Here is a 15,951-nt window from a genome sequence, read left to right on the forward strand (position 1 = left end):
TTTCACTCGCTCTGCACTTGTACTTCGATGGATTTTTGTAAAAACGTCCTGAAAAAAGATGCTATAAATAAAACATATTATTATATTATTATTAGTAGTAGTAGTAGTAGTAGACGTTTTAACCCGTCCCAGTAACCCTATTGGATCTGACCTTTCAGTGGCCTTTTTAGACTCAATGATTCACTTCACAGCTTACGGACAATGAATTATTGGCCCTCCCCATCTTCTAAACATGGTGAGAGAATACAATATAATGAAAAACTATTACTATAAACTTTCTAATTTAGGGGAAATGTGAGAAATCCTGCCTTGAGGAGGAAATATGTTCTGTCTTCAGTGTCGACACACAATATATCAGCTTTTGTTTTGGGCACACTGGGGTGGGGGGTGATGGGGTTCTTATCTCCCTCTGTGAGTGAGTCAGTTCTGAGCAACCACAGCTGAGTGTCTTGCTAACCTAAAAAGGAAGTGAACTGCATGGCTAAGCAGCTCCTTCACACACACACACACACACACACACACACACACACACACACACACCCCGCTCTGACTGACGTCAGACACACAGCAGTGTTTCCTGTAGTAAAGTCATTAGCTGATGTGTTTACTAGTTCAGGCTGGTCCAGATATTAAGAGGATACCAGGCCACTGTTGGCCCATTGATGGCGAAGCTGGCGGCCCACTGGCTTTTTGCTCAGCGTTTTCCAGGCGGCCCACTTGTGCTACTTTTCAGCGCTCGTTTTCCACCCACAGTCCAATGTACTTATTTTTCCTTCTTTTCTTTCTCTCGCTACCCTTTGTAAAGTAGTTTGGTAAATCATTTAACAGTAACATCGTAAGTAAGGCTGGTTTTGCAGATGTAATCAATCCAGCACAGTGTCAGCAACAACACTTACAACAAAAATGTCTGTCTGTTTATTTAAATCATAGCATTATTCGATCATATTCGATAATAAAGGCTACCACCAGCAGTCAAGGGGCAACAAGCGATTCATTCCTTAATGGTGCAGTGAAATAAGAAGTCATATTGCCCCCCTGCTGTCGTGTATACAATAAAAATGGTGTACTGCTCATATGAACATTTATAGAGCAATACAGAGCACTTTTAATCAACAATAGAAGCCATATCGCCCCCTACGCTTCCTGTAGTGTATTACAGTCTGTCAGAGTGACTGTGTGGATCATATGAACATTATAGAGCTTTTTAAATGAAACAGTAGAAGCCATATCGCCCCCTACACTTCCTGTAGTGTATTACAGTCTGTCAGAGTGACTGTGTGGATCATATGAACATTATAGAGGCTTTTTAAATGAAACAGTAGAAGCCATATCGCCCCCTACACTTCCTGTAGTGTATTACAGTCTGTCAGAGTGACTGTGTGGATCATATGAACATTATAGAGCTTTTTAAATGAAACAGTAGAAGCCATATCGCCCCCTACACTTCCTGTAGTATATTACAGTCTGTCAGAGTGACTGTGTGGATCATATGAACATTATAGAGCTTTTTAAATGAAACAGTAGAAGCCATATCGCCCCCTACACTTCCTGTAGTGTATTACAGTCTGTCAGAGTGACTGTGTGGATCATATGAACATTATAGAGCTTTTTAAATGAAACAGTAGAAGCCATATCGCCCCCTACACTTCCTGTAGTGTATTGCGGTCTGTCAGAGTGACTGTGTGGATCATATGAACATTATAGAGCTTTTTAAATGAAATGTTAATAGCCATTGGTGAGTATTCATGTCTTTTTAGAGCAAATATTTATATATACAGTCCCTGTTCACTTTATTGGAAACCCCTACCTTATACTTACACGCACTGGCCACTGTATGAGCTCCACCTGCCTTATAGGTCCACTATATAGTTATAGGTATAGACTGCATTGTCTTGCTGTTCATCGGCAAGGTGTGCAGTGAGTGTATATTACCAGTACTGCTTGATATTGTTTGCACCTGTTTTGTTCTTTGGCTGTATAACCACACACTGGGCTTTGTGTGTTTGATAATATCTGAGCAAACGAGGTTGATTCCAGAGAGAAATGATTGTGCTGCTACTTACCCAAGCTATAGCACTACCTCCACCATGTTTCACCCAGGACTGTGACTGAGACTGTGAGTGCACCTTCTCACTCTGTTCTCTCTCTGAAGGACACCGAGACTATGAAGAGAGCTCTGGCACTCATCGACTCCAAAATGGCTCAGGCAAAGAACTGGCTCAAAGACCCCAGCGCTCAGCCAGGTACACACACAACACACACACACACACACAGCTTAAAGGTGCCGCTCGCAGACCATAGGAAAATGGAATATGTTTCAATATGTTGTCCATCTATACCAAAGTATAAATAAAATGTTTTCAGTGTGTCCCGTTTTTGTGGACACACACATCTGCACTGTTACCTGAGCCTGCTGTAGTGCAGGCGCAGCACAGTGTGCCGTGATGCAATTACAATGTGCTAACAATGCATCTGAAATTAACGTTTGAAATTTATATGACAGTATAATTAAAATTTTAGTTTTTTTTAGTACTACATAATTTTAGTGGTATAAGCAATGTCGTTTTCTTCATGCACACCTTTAGAAAAGGGTTCTCTAGTAAAGAGAATGGTTCTATATAGATCCCCAAACACTCACAGAACCCTCTGCATGATTAAATGGTTCTTTGCATTGTGAAAGTTTTTCAGGTTTACAGAAAATGTGGTGTAGATGGTTCTATATAGAACCTTTTTGAAAAGGGTTCTATATAGCACCAAAACGCGTTCTTCTATTGTTAAAGACTTGACACTGTAAACGATAGAAGAACCCTTTTTGGTGCTATATAGAACCCTTTTCAAAAAGGTTCATTGCTGTTGCAGGTGAGGCTGGTGAACAGGCTATTCGTCAGATTCTGGATGAAGCGGGTAAAGTGGGCGAGCTGTGTGCGGGTAAAGAGAGGAGAGAGATTCTGGACACGGCCAAAACGCTCGGACAGATCACTGACCAGGTCTCAGACCTGCGCGCCAGGTAACGCACGTCCCACGCCGCTGACCTTTATAACCCCTTAAATTCACCTCAGACGCCTTCATTGCTGTCACCTCTCCACACTGTGGTGTCTGTGTTTAACGTAGTGTTATAATTTGGTGAGAAAATCTTAATCTTAATAGACTAGTGTCGTTTTGACTGTGGGCTCAGACTGAGGTCTGAGACTCAGCATGTAAACAACAAACACCAGGTGCCTTCAAACAGCACCCAGCCAGACACAGCTACATCTATCTGTCTGTCTGTCTGTCTATCTGTCTATCTATCTATCTATCTATCTATCTATCTACTTATCTATTTTTCTACCTATCTGTCTGTTGCTCTATGTATCTGTCGTTTTGTCCTTCTATCTGTCTGTCTGTCTTTCTATCTGTCTGTGTCTGTCTATCTGTCTGTGTCTCTCTGTCTGTCTATCTGTCTATCTATCTCTCTATCTATCTATCTATCTATCTATCTACTTATCTATTTGTCTACCTATCTATCTGTCGCTCTATGTATCTGTCGTTCTGTCCTTCTGTCTGTCTTTCTATCTGTCTGGGTCTGTCTATCTGTCTGTGTCTGTCTGCCTGTCGATCTGTCTGTCTGTCTGTCTATCTGTCAATCTGTCTGTTGATCTGTCTGTCTATCTGTCGGTCTGTCTATTGGTCTGTCTATCTATCTATCTATCTATCTATCTATCTATCTGCCGTTCTGTCCTTCTATCTGTCTGTCTGTCTGTTGTTCTGTCATTCTATCTATCTATCTATCTGTCTGTCTGTCTGTCTGTCTGTCTGTCTGTCTGTTTGTCTGTCGTTGTTCTGTCGTTCTATCTGTATATCATTCTGTTGTTCTATCAGTAAAATGCCATCCATGGTCATGTTTTGTGTGCCAGGTCACTCACCCTCACACAGCTGACCGTTCTGACCCTTTCAGTTTTTCAGAGGCCTTCATTGCTGTCACTTCACCACACTGTGGTTTCTATGTTTAATATGGTGTTTTCATTTTTCATTTTGAGCTCATGGTGAGAAAATCTCGCTGTGACGAACCTCTGTGTGAGGTGGGTGAGTGTTTTTTTAATAGACTAGTGTATTTTAGATTGTGGGCATCAGGCTGAGAGATCTGAGGCTCAGCATGCAAACAAGAAACAGCTGCAGCCAGTCGCACCAGCTGAATGTAAGTTGGATCATCAGTTGGGGTGTAAAGTCCATCCTAAACCTCACGTTGAGAGTAGTTACTACTAACTAGTAGTGCCTGAGCCGGTTTATGAGCCGGTTTTCCTGTTTCCACCGTAATGTCAAAAACAGGACTACAGTGGAGTGAATGGAGCTAAACGGCTGCTCTGTACTTGGATCTGCTTGTATCTTTCACAATATCACAATTTGATGTTTTATAAACTTTTATCGGCCCCTGAGGACCAGATGAGAACCTGAAAGCAGAGATCAGAGGGAACTCTCTGCTGTTCTGACTGTTTTATTAAGGATGAAACGTGACCCCTGCAGATCTGATCAGACGCAGCTGTGTGAGATTACTCCTCACACACTGCAGCCCAACAGTCCTGCTACCCAAACACAGCTGGTCCAACAGCCTGCGGAAGAAGAAGCTTTAGCAGTTTTCTAGCCATAATGTCCAGACTGGTCAGTCTAGAGAGCAAATACACCAATCAGGGATAACATTATGACCACCTCCACCTACGCTCATTGTCCATTTTATCAGCTCCACTTACTATATAGGTGCACTTTGTAGTTCTACAGTTACAGACTGTAGTCCATCTGTTTCTCTGATACTCTGTTAGCCCCCTTTTACCCTGTTCTTCAGTGATCAGGACCCCCATGGACCCTCACAGAGCAGGTCCTATTTGGGTGGTGGATCATTCTCGGTGGTGTGTTAGTGTGTGTTGTGCTGGTCTGAGTGGATCAGACACAGCAGTGCTGCTGGAGTTTTTAAACACCTCAGTGTCACTGCTGGACTGAGAATAGTCCACCAACCAAAAATATCCAGCCAACAGCGTCCTGTGGGCAGCGTCCTGTGACCACTGATGAAGGACTAGAGGACGACCAACACAAACTGTGCAGCAGCAGATGAGCTATCGTCTCTGACTTCTACAAGGTGGACCGACAAGGTAGGAGTGTCTAATAGAGTGGACAGTGAGTGGACACAGTGTTTAAAAACTCCAGCAGCACTGCTGTGTCTGATCCACTCAGACCAGCGCAACACACACTAACACACCACCACCACGTCAGTGTTACTGCAGTGCTGAGAATGACCCACCACCCAAATAGTACCTGCTCTGTGAGGGTCCATGGGGGTCCTGACCACTGAAGAACAGGGTAAAAGGGGGCTAACAAAGTATCAGAGAAACAGATGGACTACAGTCTGTAACTGTAGAACTACAAAGTGCACCTATATAGTAAGTGGAGCTGATAAAATGGACAATGAGCGTAGAAACAAGGAGGTGGTCAGAATGTTGTGCCTGATCAGTGTATACTCCACACCAGGAGAGCAGTTTGTTCCAGAATATTCATAAGGCCACCGTGCAGCAGACACAGCACTAAAACCTGCAGCTGTAGTACGTGGTGGCGCAGACGCGTCAAGCTACAGTTCATTTTTACACTCAACTCATAAAGATGGGATAAAATGTACGGTGTCCTTTGTGAATTTACCCTGTGTGGTATCAGCTAACTAGTCCTGGGAGAGCACTGTGTCTCCAGGCCTCATGGTCCCTTCTTTTTTCGTTTTTGCTAATTGTTTAGACTTTACGTTGCTAACAAGGAAGTTAGCAGAAGGCAGTAAGCTGGCGACGGTATCAGGGACTCCCCAGAGGGGAAATGATGAGGCACGCAGACGAGGGCGTGTTGAAAATAGCACTGAAACTGAGATGTTCTCATAGAGGACGTGCTCAAAGATAAAGATGCTCTGTATTGTGTGCATTTTTAGTGTATTTGTATTTAGCTGAGCTCTTTATTCCTCCTCACACCTTTTTCTTTAGGGAGAAACTTAATGTGTGTTTGTGTTGTTCAGGTGTTTGTTTGTTTCTATCTGTCTGTCCATCTGTGGTTCCATTGTTCTATTGTTCCATCTGTTGTTCTGTCTGCCAGTCTGTCTAGCATTCTGTCTGTCTGTCTATCTATCTATCTATCTATCGTTCTGTCTGTCATGCTATCATTCTATCTGTTATTCTATTCTTCTATCTATCTTTCTATCGTTCCTTTGTTCTGATGTTCTATCTATTGTTCTTTATATTGTTCTGTTGATCGATCAATCTATCTGTCTGTCTGTCTGTCTGTCTGTCCATCTAGCGTTCTATCGTTCTATTATTCTATTCTTCTATCTGTCGTTCTATCATTCTGTCTATCTTTTTATCTATCTACCTACCTAGCTATCTATCATTAGTTTTATCTATCTATCTATCGTTCCATCGTTCTGTCATTCTATCATTCTATCTGTTATTCTATTCTTCTATCTATCGTTCTTTTGTTCTGATGTTCTATCTATTGTTCTTTATATTGTTCTGTTGATCTATCTATCATTCTATCGTTCTATCATTCTATCTATTGTTCTGTCTATATATCGTTCTATTGTTCTGTCATTCTATTGTTCTATCTATCTATGAATTCCATCTTTGGTAATGTTTTGCAATGTTGTTAATATCGTGAAGTTCACACAACATTATTACATTTAATGCTGCTTATCACTGAATAGATTCTCAATCCTGTTCACTGAAATATTTAGTCAGAATGTGTTTTAACAAGGGAATTTATTTGGAAGCCGTATGGAAAACTACTTTAGTTTTTTATTTACTAAACACACAGCTGTGGTGGGACTGTAAGAACAAGTTGGGAAATGTTTTACAGACTGACTGAACCAAACCACATTCAGCTTCATCTGGTAAACGCTGAAAAAGATGAGCTGAACCTGATATTGCCGCTATGTCATGGGTCCAACTAAAGGGCTCCACCTTTGGTGGAAGGAATTGCCGATATTAAAGCACATTTGATACATCATTCGAGACACCTTTACATCACTTTTGCAGAACATTCAGAGCTGTGTGTTATCATGAGTAGCGTCACGGCTGTGGTGATCTGCTGGACTCACCTTCAGCTCCTGTTTTACAAAAGAATCGCAGCCGTGATGTTCGCAGTAAACATTTCCTCTCCTTTTCATTTTCTGCGTAACAGCTGGAGCTCAACTCATTAAAAATCACTCACTGCACACATTCAGGAACAAACCCGTCTTTTCCAAGTTCGGAAGTTAATCTGATATCTCATGTTCAGAAACGTAGCACTTTATCTGCAAAATGTTTGTTTATTTTTAAAAAGTGTAATTTGGGGATATGTAAGTGTTTGGTTACTAGTGTTATTTGTGTGTGTTACAGGGGTTCAGGTACGAGTCCAGTGGCGATTCAGAAAGCCCAGCAGGTGTCTCAGGGTTTGGACATGTTGTCGGGGAAAGTGGGGAACGCAGCACGGAAACTGGAGGCCATGACCAACTCCAAACAGGCACTGGCCAAAAGAGCAGAAGCTGCTCAGGTACAGAATAGACACAAAGAAATATACACAGAGAACTGGACCCAGTCCCATTTCTTATTTTCACCCCTACCCCTTGTTTTTGAGTGCTGCCCCTTGAACTGAGTTCCAGGGTAGTGGTTGAACTCTTCCCTCTGAAATGGGACCCTCAAATAAAAAGAGCATCACTTCATTAACAGCTACCAGCACTGCTCTGTAGGCGACCCTGCCAGTCTGCAGTGACAGCAGAGGAGGGTAAAGTTCAGCTCCTCACTGCTGGGCTTTAGTTACATTTAGGGCATCATACGCCTTCAAAGAGGGGGGCAATTATTTATTATCACCACCCCTAATTCTTCAGTGATATGAAGCTGAAGTCAGATATTCACCAGATTCTTGTTCAAATTTTCTCATTCCACCTTAAATGGAGCAGCATTTCTTGTCTGAGCTGCCAGAATGTAGCTGCTGCACCATTTGAAGTGGAGTGGGAAATGTAGCTAGCTACAGAGACGTCAGCACTATTAATGATTTTTTTTATGCTTGTTATGAAGAAAAGGACCAAAATATATTAAAACGACATTAAACTAAGATAATGTGATGGATATTGTAATTTTTTACCAGAGAAAATTTTCACATTTGTGTGTTTCTTTGGTCTCTTGCTCAGCCATCTTGCTGGTTTTTCTTTTTTTCTCAGTTTGGCCTCTGAAAAACCTCTGTTTGGAGGGTCGTGTAGCCCCAACACTTCACCCTCCCCCTCTATCTCAACAAGAATCAGAACACCCTACACCTAGACGTGAACACACAAAACAGAGGGGTAGGGCTAAGTGGTAGGGGCAAGGGGTGAAATGAGATTAGGCCTTAGCCTGACTTTACAAAACAGGAAAGTCTGTTTTCTTATAAGTATATAATATGTAAATGAGACCTTTTCCTCCTCTCCTTACCATCCAGTACCAAGCTCTCCTAATCAATCCTTCATTAAATGAAATCAGGAGCTGCTGATGTAACTGAACAAATCCAAGTGGTGGTTTGGAAAGCTGAGAGAGAACAGGGGGTCTTAGGCCAAAAAAGTTTGAGAACTGCTGCTGTTGGAGTGTGGTGATGATGATGATGATGATGGTGGTGATGGTGATGATGTGTGTGCAGGGCTGGCTGGCAGACCCGACTGCGAGTCCAGAGGGTGAGGAGCATGTGAAGGCGGTTGTGGCTGAAGCCAGGAAGATTGCTGATATGTGCGAGGACCCGCGAGAGAGAGACGACATCCTGCGCAGTCTGGGAGAGATTACGGCACTGACCGGAAAGCTGACCCAGCTCAGGAAAGCGTGAGTGTTAAAAACAGAGAGTCCAACCAATTTAGTTTTCCCCCTTTTTACTCCAAATGCAGTCGATCGGCCGAGACACGTTTGGTGTCTGAAGTTTGCTTCATTAGCTAATCTAGCTAATGTAACGGCACAGTATTCTGTGGACTTTTCTGTGCAACCTTTCCTATTTGTGTAATAAAAAACACTTTCTTGTCATTTATCAGCGATACATCTGAGACATTGTCACCGATCCTTGTTTCCATCAAAATGGTTGGCAAGACCATCTAGGCTGAGTTTGGACATCAAATCTGTGTAAATAGTGACCGTCACCCAGCGTGGGGAAACTTTCACGACCAGTTAAAATACATTTTAGCACGTATAAACATCACATTTAACACTAAAACGAATATGAAACAATGGATTATCACCAGGAAACACTGTGTGTTTAATACTGAGGTGTTAATCTAAGTTGCCTTACCAGACTTACAGCTGCTTGGCTTCACACCACTGACTCACTTTACCAGGCTTTTTCCATGGTAGCCTCATTCATTACACATATCGTCGCTGTCCAAAGAAAAACGTATCTCCATTTTTTGCGATTTTCACTTTTCTACATCATTTGAGCTCAGCAGCTGTTCTTTACATTGTGTGAAAATTTCATGATGAATGGACCAAAAAAAATGCACCAAAACTGCTTAGAAAAAAAATCAAAATGGTCTAAATGGTTTTATGTAGAACCAAAAAGGCTTTGCATGATTAAATGGTTCTTTGCATCATGATTGGTGGAGAATGTGCTGTAGATGGTTCTATATAGAAGCCTTTTGAAAAGGGTTCAGTATGACACCAAAAAGGGTTCTTCTATTATTACAAGCTTAACGTCATAACAATAGAAGAACCCTTTTGGTGCTATATAGAACCCTTGTCAAGAAGGTTCTGTATAGAACCATATTCAACACAATCTGAAGAACCCTTTAATGATGCAAATGACCGTTTAATCATGTGAAGCGTTCTTGGTTCTGTATAAAACTGTTTACCTATACTAAACCTTTACTGAAGAACCCTTAAAGTACCATCAGTTGTAAGTGTTGGAGTAAGCAAGAAATACTGAGCCCTGGATCCAGAATGCTGAGAGGACTCTCTGTGATTTATATGGTGACTAATTAGAAAAAGACAGACTGAAACACTTCGGAAATGCATCCTCTATGAATCGGCCTTAAGGTGGAGGAATTGTACACGGTATTTTTTGGCCAAACTATTCCTTTAAGACACCACTCCACTTTACTGGGAGAGAGGCTTTCAGATATCTCTTATAATACACTGTAAAATCTGTCTGAGGCATAATTTCTGTGTTATTCTCCAATATAACGTCTGCAGTTTAAAGTAACCTCGTCTTTTCTTGTCCGTGTTTTAGGGGTAAAGGTGACACTCCTGAGGCTCGCGCTTTGGCTAAGCAGATTTCTACAGCTCTGCAGAACCTGCAGTCTAAAACCAACCGCGCTGTGGCTAACAGCCGGCCGGCTAAAGCTGCGGTGCACCTGGAGGGGAAGATGGAGCAGGCTCAGCGCTGGATGGACAACCCCAGCATGGAGGACGGAGGAGTGGGTGAGTACAGAGTGCTGTGAGAAAGTCGGAGCAAATTTAGTCGGACAGTGAGAGTTTATATGTTCAAAACATTCAAATAAAAGCAAATAAATAAATAACAGCACATTGTGATTATCCTGGGTGAGCTATATTAATCATTTTCTAAAATGAGGAAGTTCAGTATTTATAGTTACCATCCAGCACCTGCTTTATCAAATCAGTACTTCCTCAGATTAAATCAGCTGCTGGTGGAATTGAACAAATCCATGTAGAGAGAAGTCAGGAGCCAAACCTGTTCTTATAACCTACATATTGTTAATGTTGGACGCACAGTCACAGTGGATTATTTGGGTTTTTTCTTTGTTTGTTTGTTTGTTTTACAACCCCATTTCCAAAAAATTTGGGATGCTGTGCAAAATGTAAATAAAACAAAATGCAATGATGTGCAAATCATTTAAACCCTATATTTCATTGAAAATAGTACAAAGACAACATATCAAATGTTGAAAGTGAGAAATTTTATTGTTTGTTGAAAACTATTTGCCCATTTTGAATTTGATGCCAAAAACATGTTTCAAAAAAGTTGGGATGGGGGCAATAAAAGGCTGGTAAAGTTGTGTAATGCTAAAATAACACCTGGTGGTTGATTGGCAACAGGTCAGTAACATGACTGGGTCTAAAAAAGCATCTCAGAGAGGCGGAGTCTATCAGAAGTAAAGATGAGGAGGGGTTCACCACTCTGTGAAAGGCTGTGCCATCAAATAGTGCAACAATTCAAGAAAAACGTTTCTCAACATAAAATAGCAAAGAACTTTTGCTTTTCTTCATCTACGGTACATAATATCATTAAAAGACTCAGAGAATCTGGAGAAATCTCTCTATGTAAGGGACAAGGCTAAAAACCAGTATTAGCTGGCCGTGATCTTTGGGCCCTCAGGCAGCACTGCATTAAAAACAGACATGATTCTGTAGTGGAAATCACTGCATGGGCTCAGAAACACTTCTGAAAACCACTGTCTGTGAAAACAGATCATCACTGAGTCTACAAATGCAAGTTAAAACTCTAAAATGCAAAGAAGAAACTACATAAACAGGATCCAGAAACGCTGCCACCTTCTCTGGGCCTGAGCCCATTTAAAATAGACTGAGGGGAAGTGGAAAAGTGTCCTGTGGTCTACGAACCAAGAACGGAAGAACGAAAACATTTCACTTTCTAAACTACAGCAGTGTCTCCTCAGTTCCGAAACACTTACAGAGTGTTGTTAAAAGAAGAGGTGATGAAACTCAGCGGTAAACAGGCCCCCAACTTTTTTGGAACGTGTTGTTGGCATCAAATTCAAAATGTGAATATATTTTTCAAAAAACAATAAAATTTCTCAGTTTCAGCATGTGACATAGCATTTTTAACATGTTGTCTTTGTAGTATTTTCCTTAAAAATATGGTTTACATGATTTGCACATCATTGCATTCTATTTTTTTTTTTACATTCTGCACAGCGTCCCAACTTTTTTGGAAATGGGGTTGTATTTTGTTTTTACAGAATTCAAAAATGCCAACTCTGTGAAAATGTAATGAATGGACCAACAAAAACGCTCCAGCATTATAGTTGTAAGCAAAAGTCTGAACAGTCAAATGACACATTTTGTTGATTTGTAGTGAAAATAAACACATCCTCTACACCAGGGGCGTCAAACTCAACCACTAAAAGGGTCATATTAAAAATCTCATCAAATCCAGGTCAGCTGTGTTTTGATTTCATTTTTACTTAACATTTTGCCCTGAATATGCAAACTGGCCAAATTCTAAATATGTTAACACTGCAACGGCAAAATCAGCACTGAATTCATGAACGATTTCAAAATAATTTCAAATATTACTAAACTGTTAAACACTAATAAACTATAAACTATAATAAACTATAAAATAGGCGACATCAGCTACAGTTAACTGTTAAACCTGTTAACTGTCCTCAGGAGGTATGTTTTTTTAAGAAAATTGCCTGTTTGCTTGAACTAGACACCAAACATCTTTTCTTTTTGTGTAACCGCTGGCCTGTAGTAGGTAGTTGTTGCCAGGGGATCGTAGTGCACATTATGTTGCAGTGCATGCTGGGGACTGTAGTGCAGCTCAGGGTGAAACGGGCTAAAAATAATTAAGAATATAAATAATTTCGCGGGCCGAATAAGATTGTGCCACGGGGCCTGACTTGGCTTGCAGGCCTTGTGTTTGACACATGGTCTTTACACACTTCTGCACGTTTGACAGATTGGAAATAAGCCAGAGCTTTTGCTCAGGCCACATTTTATTTTTATTTTTTATGTTAAATTCACTAAATGTTGCCAAAATTGGCCAAAATTTGTAAAGCAGTTTTTTTTTCCATGCAAAATAATCATGATAACATTTTTCCTCTTCTGCTAATAAGTTTCTGTCTTGTGTTTGGCGGGTCGAAGGAGTTATTCTCGAACTGTGATTGGTGAAAAAGGCATGCCTTTATTTTAGGCTAAAGATATATTGCCTTTTCAGATTTTTAACAGTAAAGAAACTGAAATGCGGTATAAATTTAAACAATCAAAAATAAAGTTTACATTGCACATTTATAGTCGGAAGTATTTTACATGTTTTTTTAAAGACATCAGTTTTGACACGTGACATTTCAGCAATTCACACTGTTTTTATTTATTTATTTTCATTCTATTCTTGTACAAATCCCAAAATTATGGCCAAAATGTGAAATATAATTGGTGTCCAGCTGTAATAGAGGCTAATAAAGGGCTTTTCTCTGTAGTCTTTAGTGTTTATGTTTAAAGAAATATCATGTCAGTGTTTTTATCTGAATAAAGACTCACATCTCACTCACGCGTTCAGGTCAGGCTGCGATCCGTGGGCTGGTTGCCGAGGGGCGTCGCCTCGCCAACGTGTTGCCGGGGAACCAGCGTGCGGATCTGTTGGGGAAGTGCGAGCAGGTGGAGCAGATGATGGCTCAGCTGGCTGAACTGGCGGCCCGCGGAGAGGGTGAAACGCCGCAGGCCCGCACGCTCGCCAAGCAGCTACAGGAGGCCCTCAAAGTAAGACCCGCACACAGACGCCGAGGCTGGCTTATATACCTGGGGGTCAGGTGTGTTGACAAAGTGGCCAAACTGTTATTTAAATGTTCCGTTAACAACCATTCATCACAACATCCAGGTGCAGGTCTGGATTGGAGGTGCAGATCTGAATGGCTCTGCTTCAGACTTTGGGCTCATGCAGGTTGTTTATCTGCAGCTGTTCTCTCATTTTCTCAATCTGGGGCTGAAAATATTTAACGTAACGCTGGAAACAGGCTGGATCTGACAGCCTGGCAGGCTCATTCGTTTCTGTTGAGTAATGAGCTCAGCCTTCAGCGCAGCCAGCACACAGCTGCCCTTTCCAACATTCCTGATAAAGCAGTAACACTGACGTGGTGGTGGTGTGTTAGCATGTGTTGTGCTGGTGCGAGTGGATTAGACACAGCAGTGCTGCTGGAGTTTTTAAACACTGTGTCCACTCACTGTCCACTCTATTAGACGCTCCTACCTTGTCAGTCCACCTTGTAGATGTAAAGTCAGAGACGATAGCTCATCTGCTGCTGCACAGTTTGTGTTGGTCATCCTCTAGTCCTTCATCAGTGGTCACAGGACGCTGCCCACAGGACGCTGTTGGCTGGATATTTTTGTTTGGTGGACTATTCTCAGTCCAGCAGTGACACTGAGGTGTTTAAAAACTCCAGCAGCACTGCTGTGTCTGATCCACTCAGACCAGCACAACACACACTAACACACCACCGAGAATGATCCACCACCCAAATAGTACCTGCTCTGTGAGGGTCCATGGGGGTCCTGACCACTGAAGAACAGGGTAAAAGGGGGCTAACAAAGTATCAGAGAAACAGATGGACTACAGTCTGTAACTGTAGAACTACAAAGTGCACCTATATAGTAAGTGGAGCTGATAAAATGGACAATGAGCGTAGAAACAAGGAGGTGGACCATATATCTCATTGTTTGGACTGTATAACAAGGCAGAACACATAATTTAATAATTCAGACAGCTGCCATGTTAATGCCTGTTAAGCTTACTGGTTACCAGCAAACATGTAAGCCTCTCATTTGTTTCCTGTCAAGGCCTAAAACGACAAAATATTTGCCAAGTAATACTTACCTTACAATAAATTAGTCGTTAGCTCACATTAATGCAGACATAGTGATATAAGTACATAAGCAAATTAGACTAGAATAGCGAAGAAGAAAATGAAAGAAAATGAAAGTGGAACTTAGTAACATTGTTTTTGTGTTTGTGTTATTGTTTGTTTCAGGATCTGAAGGGTAAGATGCAGGAGGCCATGACGCAGGGGGTCTCGGACATCTTCAGCGATACGACCACTCCCATCAAACTGCTGGCCGTGGCCGCTACCGCTCCACTCGGCACTCCAAACAGAGAGGAGGTACCCCACACACACACACACACGGATATATAAACACACTCTCTGCCGTACTAAGGCACTGATGTGGTGTCGTGTATTGATTTGAAGGTTTGCTCTGAATAGAAGACATTATTCTGTAGTCGGGGTCACAACCTTATTAGGAACTCTGAGCAGAGAACTTGTAATTGTCACTTTGTAATGTCTTCTGGGTTTCTCAAACACTAGAGGGCGCTCCTGAGCGAATCCATAATGAATGGATTAAGATGAAGCATTTGAGCAAAATCATAGTTTATAAATACTGAAACACTTTTAATGTACAATAATTCATTCATTTCCTGAACACAGAACAGCATAAAACATTTTAACCCTGCTGTTATATTTTAAGAGCTTTTAAACTCGAGTTATAGGAGTTTAAAACGGCGCCTCATGTACGTTCATGACGTCTGTGAGCGCCAACAGCCAATGAGCTGCTCCGCTCGCCAACCAATCAGCACTCAGTAGCAGTAATGTTAGCGTCCTGCTGCCCAAAACCCGTTTGCTGTAGAATAAAGGAAACATACAGGTGAGTTTTCTTTGTTTTTTTTAGTGAAACTCATCCTTCTGCTGTCTAAAATTAAAGGAAAGTTCTGGTTCAGTGATTAGGAACTATTTTAACTTTTCGTTTTTAGCCGTTTAGCTCCATTCACTCCCATTCATTGAGGACTCGCTCGCAAGCGCCCTCTGCTGTTTTGCAGTCCTATGGTGATATATCGGGGGAAATAGGAAGCGGCCAGACTCCTCATAAACCGGCTCTGGTTTTCTCTGTGGGATCTATGTGTTTTTGGAAAGTGCATCTATCGCCCCCTGGTGGTAAACAGAAATGATGCGTTTTGTCCTCTGTACGTTTTTCCACTGGATCCTCAGTATTTTGAGGTTATTAATGAGTTGACAGAGTATTGTAATATTATTACAGTAATATTGAAATGCTGTTGCATGGAAGTAAGATAAAATGTCAACAGTGTTTAGCTCGCTGGTTTGTTTTTATGGCATATTAGTGACGTCAGTCAGTGCAACAGTGTCAGCTTATAGTCGTATTTTGACTCTTTGATGGCCAAATCAAATAATTTCAAAAAATCACAATGAAAACTGAGAAG

The 15,951-nt window shown here is 41.5% G+C and overlaps 1 protein-coding gene across 1 annotated transcript in view; it reads left to right on the plus strand.

The window, feature by feature from the left end:
* The window catches only part of vclb (vinculin b), a 67,483-nt gene that overhangs the window by 35,823 nt on the left and 15,709 nt on the right, over positions 1-15,951 (plus strand). Inside the window, 7 exon segments of the mRNA XM_036571898.1 lie at positions 2,153-2,243; positions 2,860-3,007; positions 7,374-7,527; positions 8,644-8,819; positions 10,210-10,400; positions 13,246-13,445; positions 14,711-14,839. Of these exon segments, the coding sequence (XP_036427791.1) occupies positions 2,153-2,243; positions 2,860-3,007; positions 7,374-7,527; positions 8,644-8,819; positions 10,210-10,400; positions 13,246-13,445; positions 14,711-14,839 (1,089 nt within the window).

This window comes from Colossoma macropomum, unplaced genomic scaffold (assembly GCF_904425465.1).
Source record: "Colossoma macropomum unplaced genomic scaffold, Colossoma_macropomum, whole genome shotgun sequence".
NCBI classification, from domain to species: domain Eukaryota; kingdom Metazoa; phylum Chordata; class Actinopteri; order Characiformes; family Serrasalmidae; genus Colossoma; species Colossoma macropomum.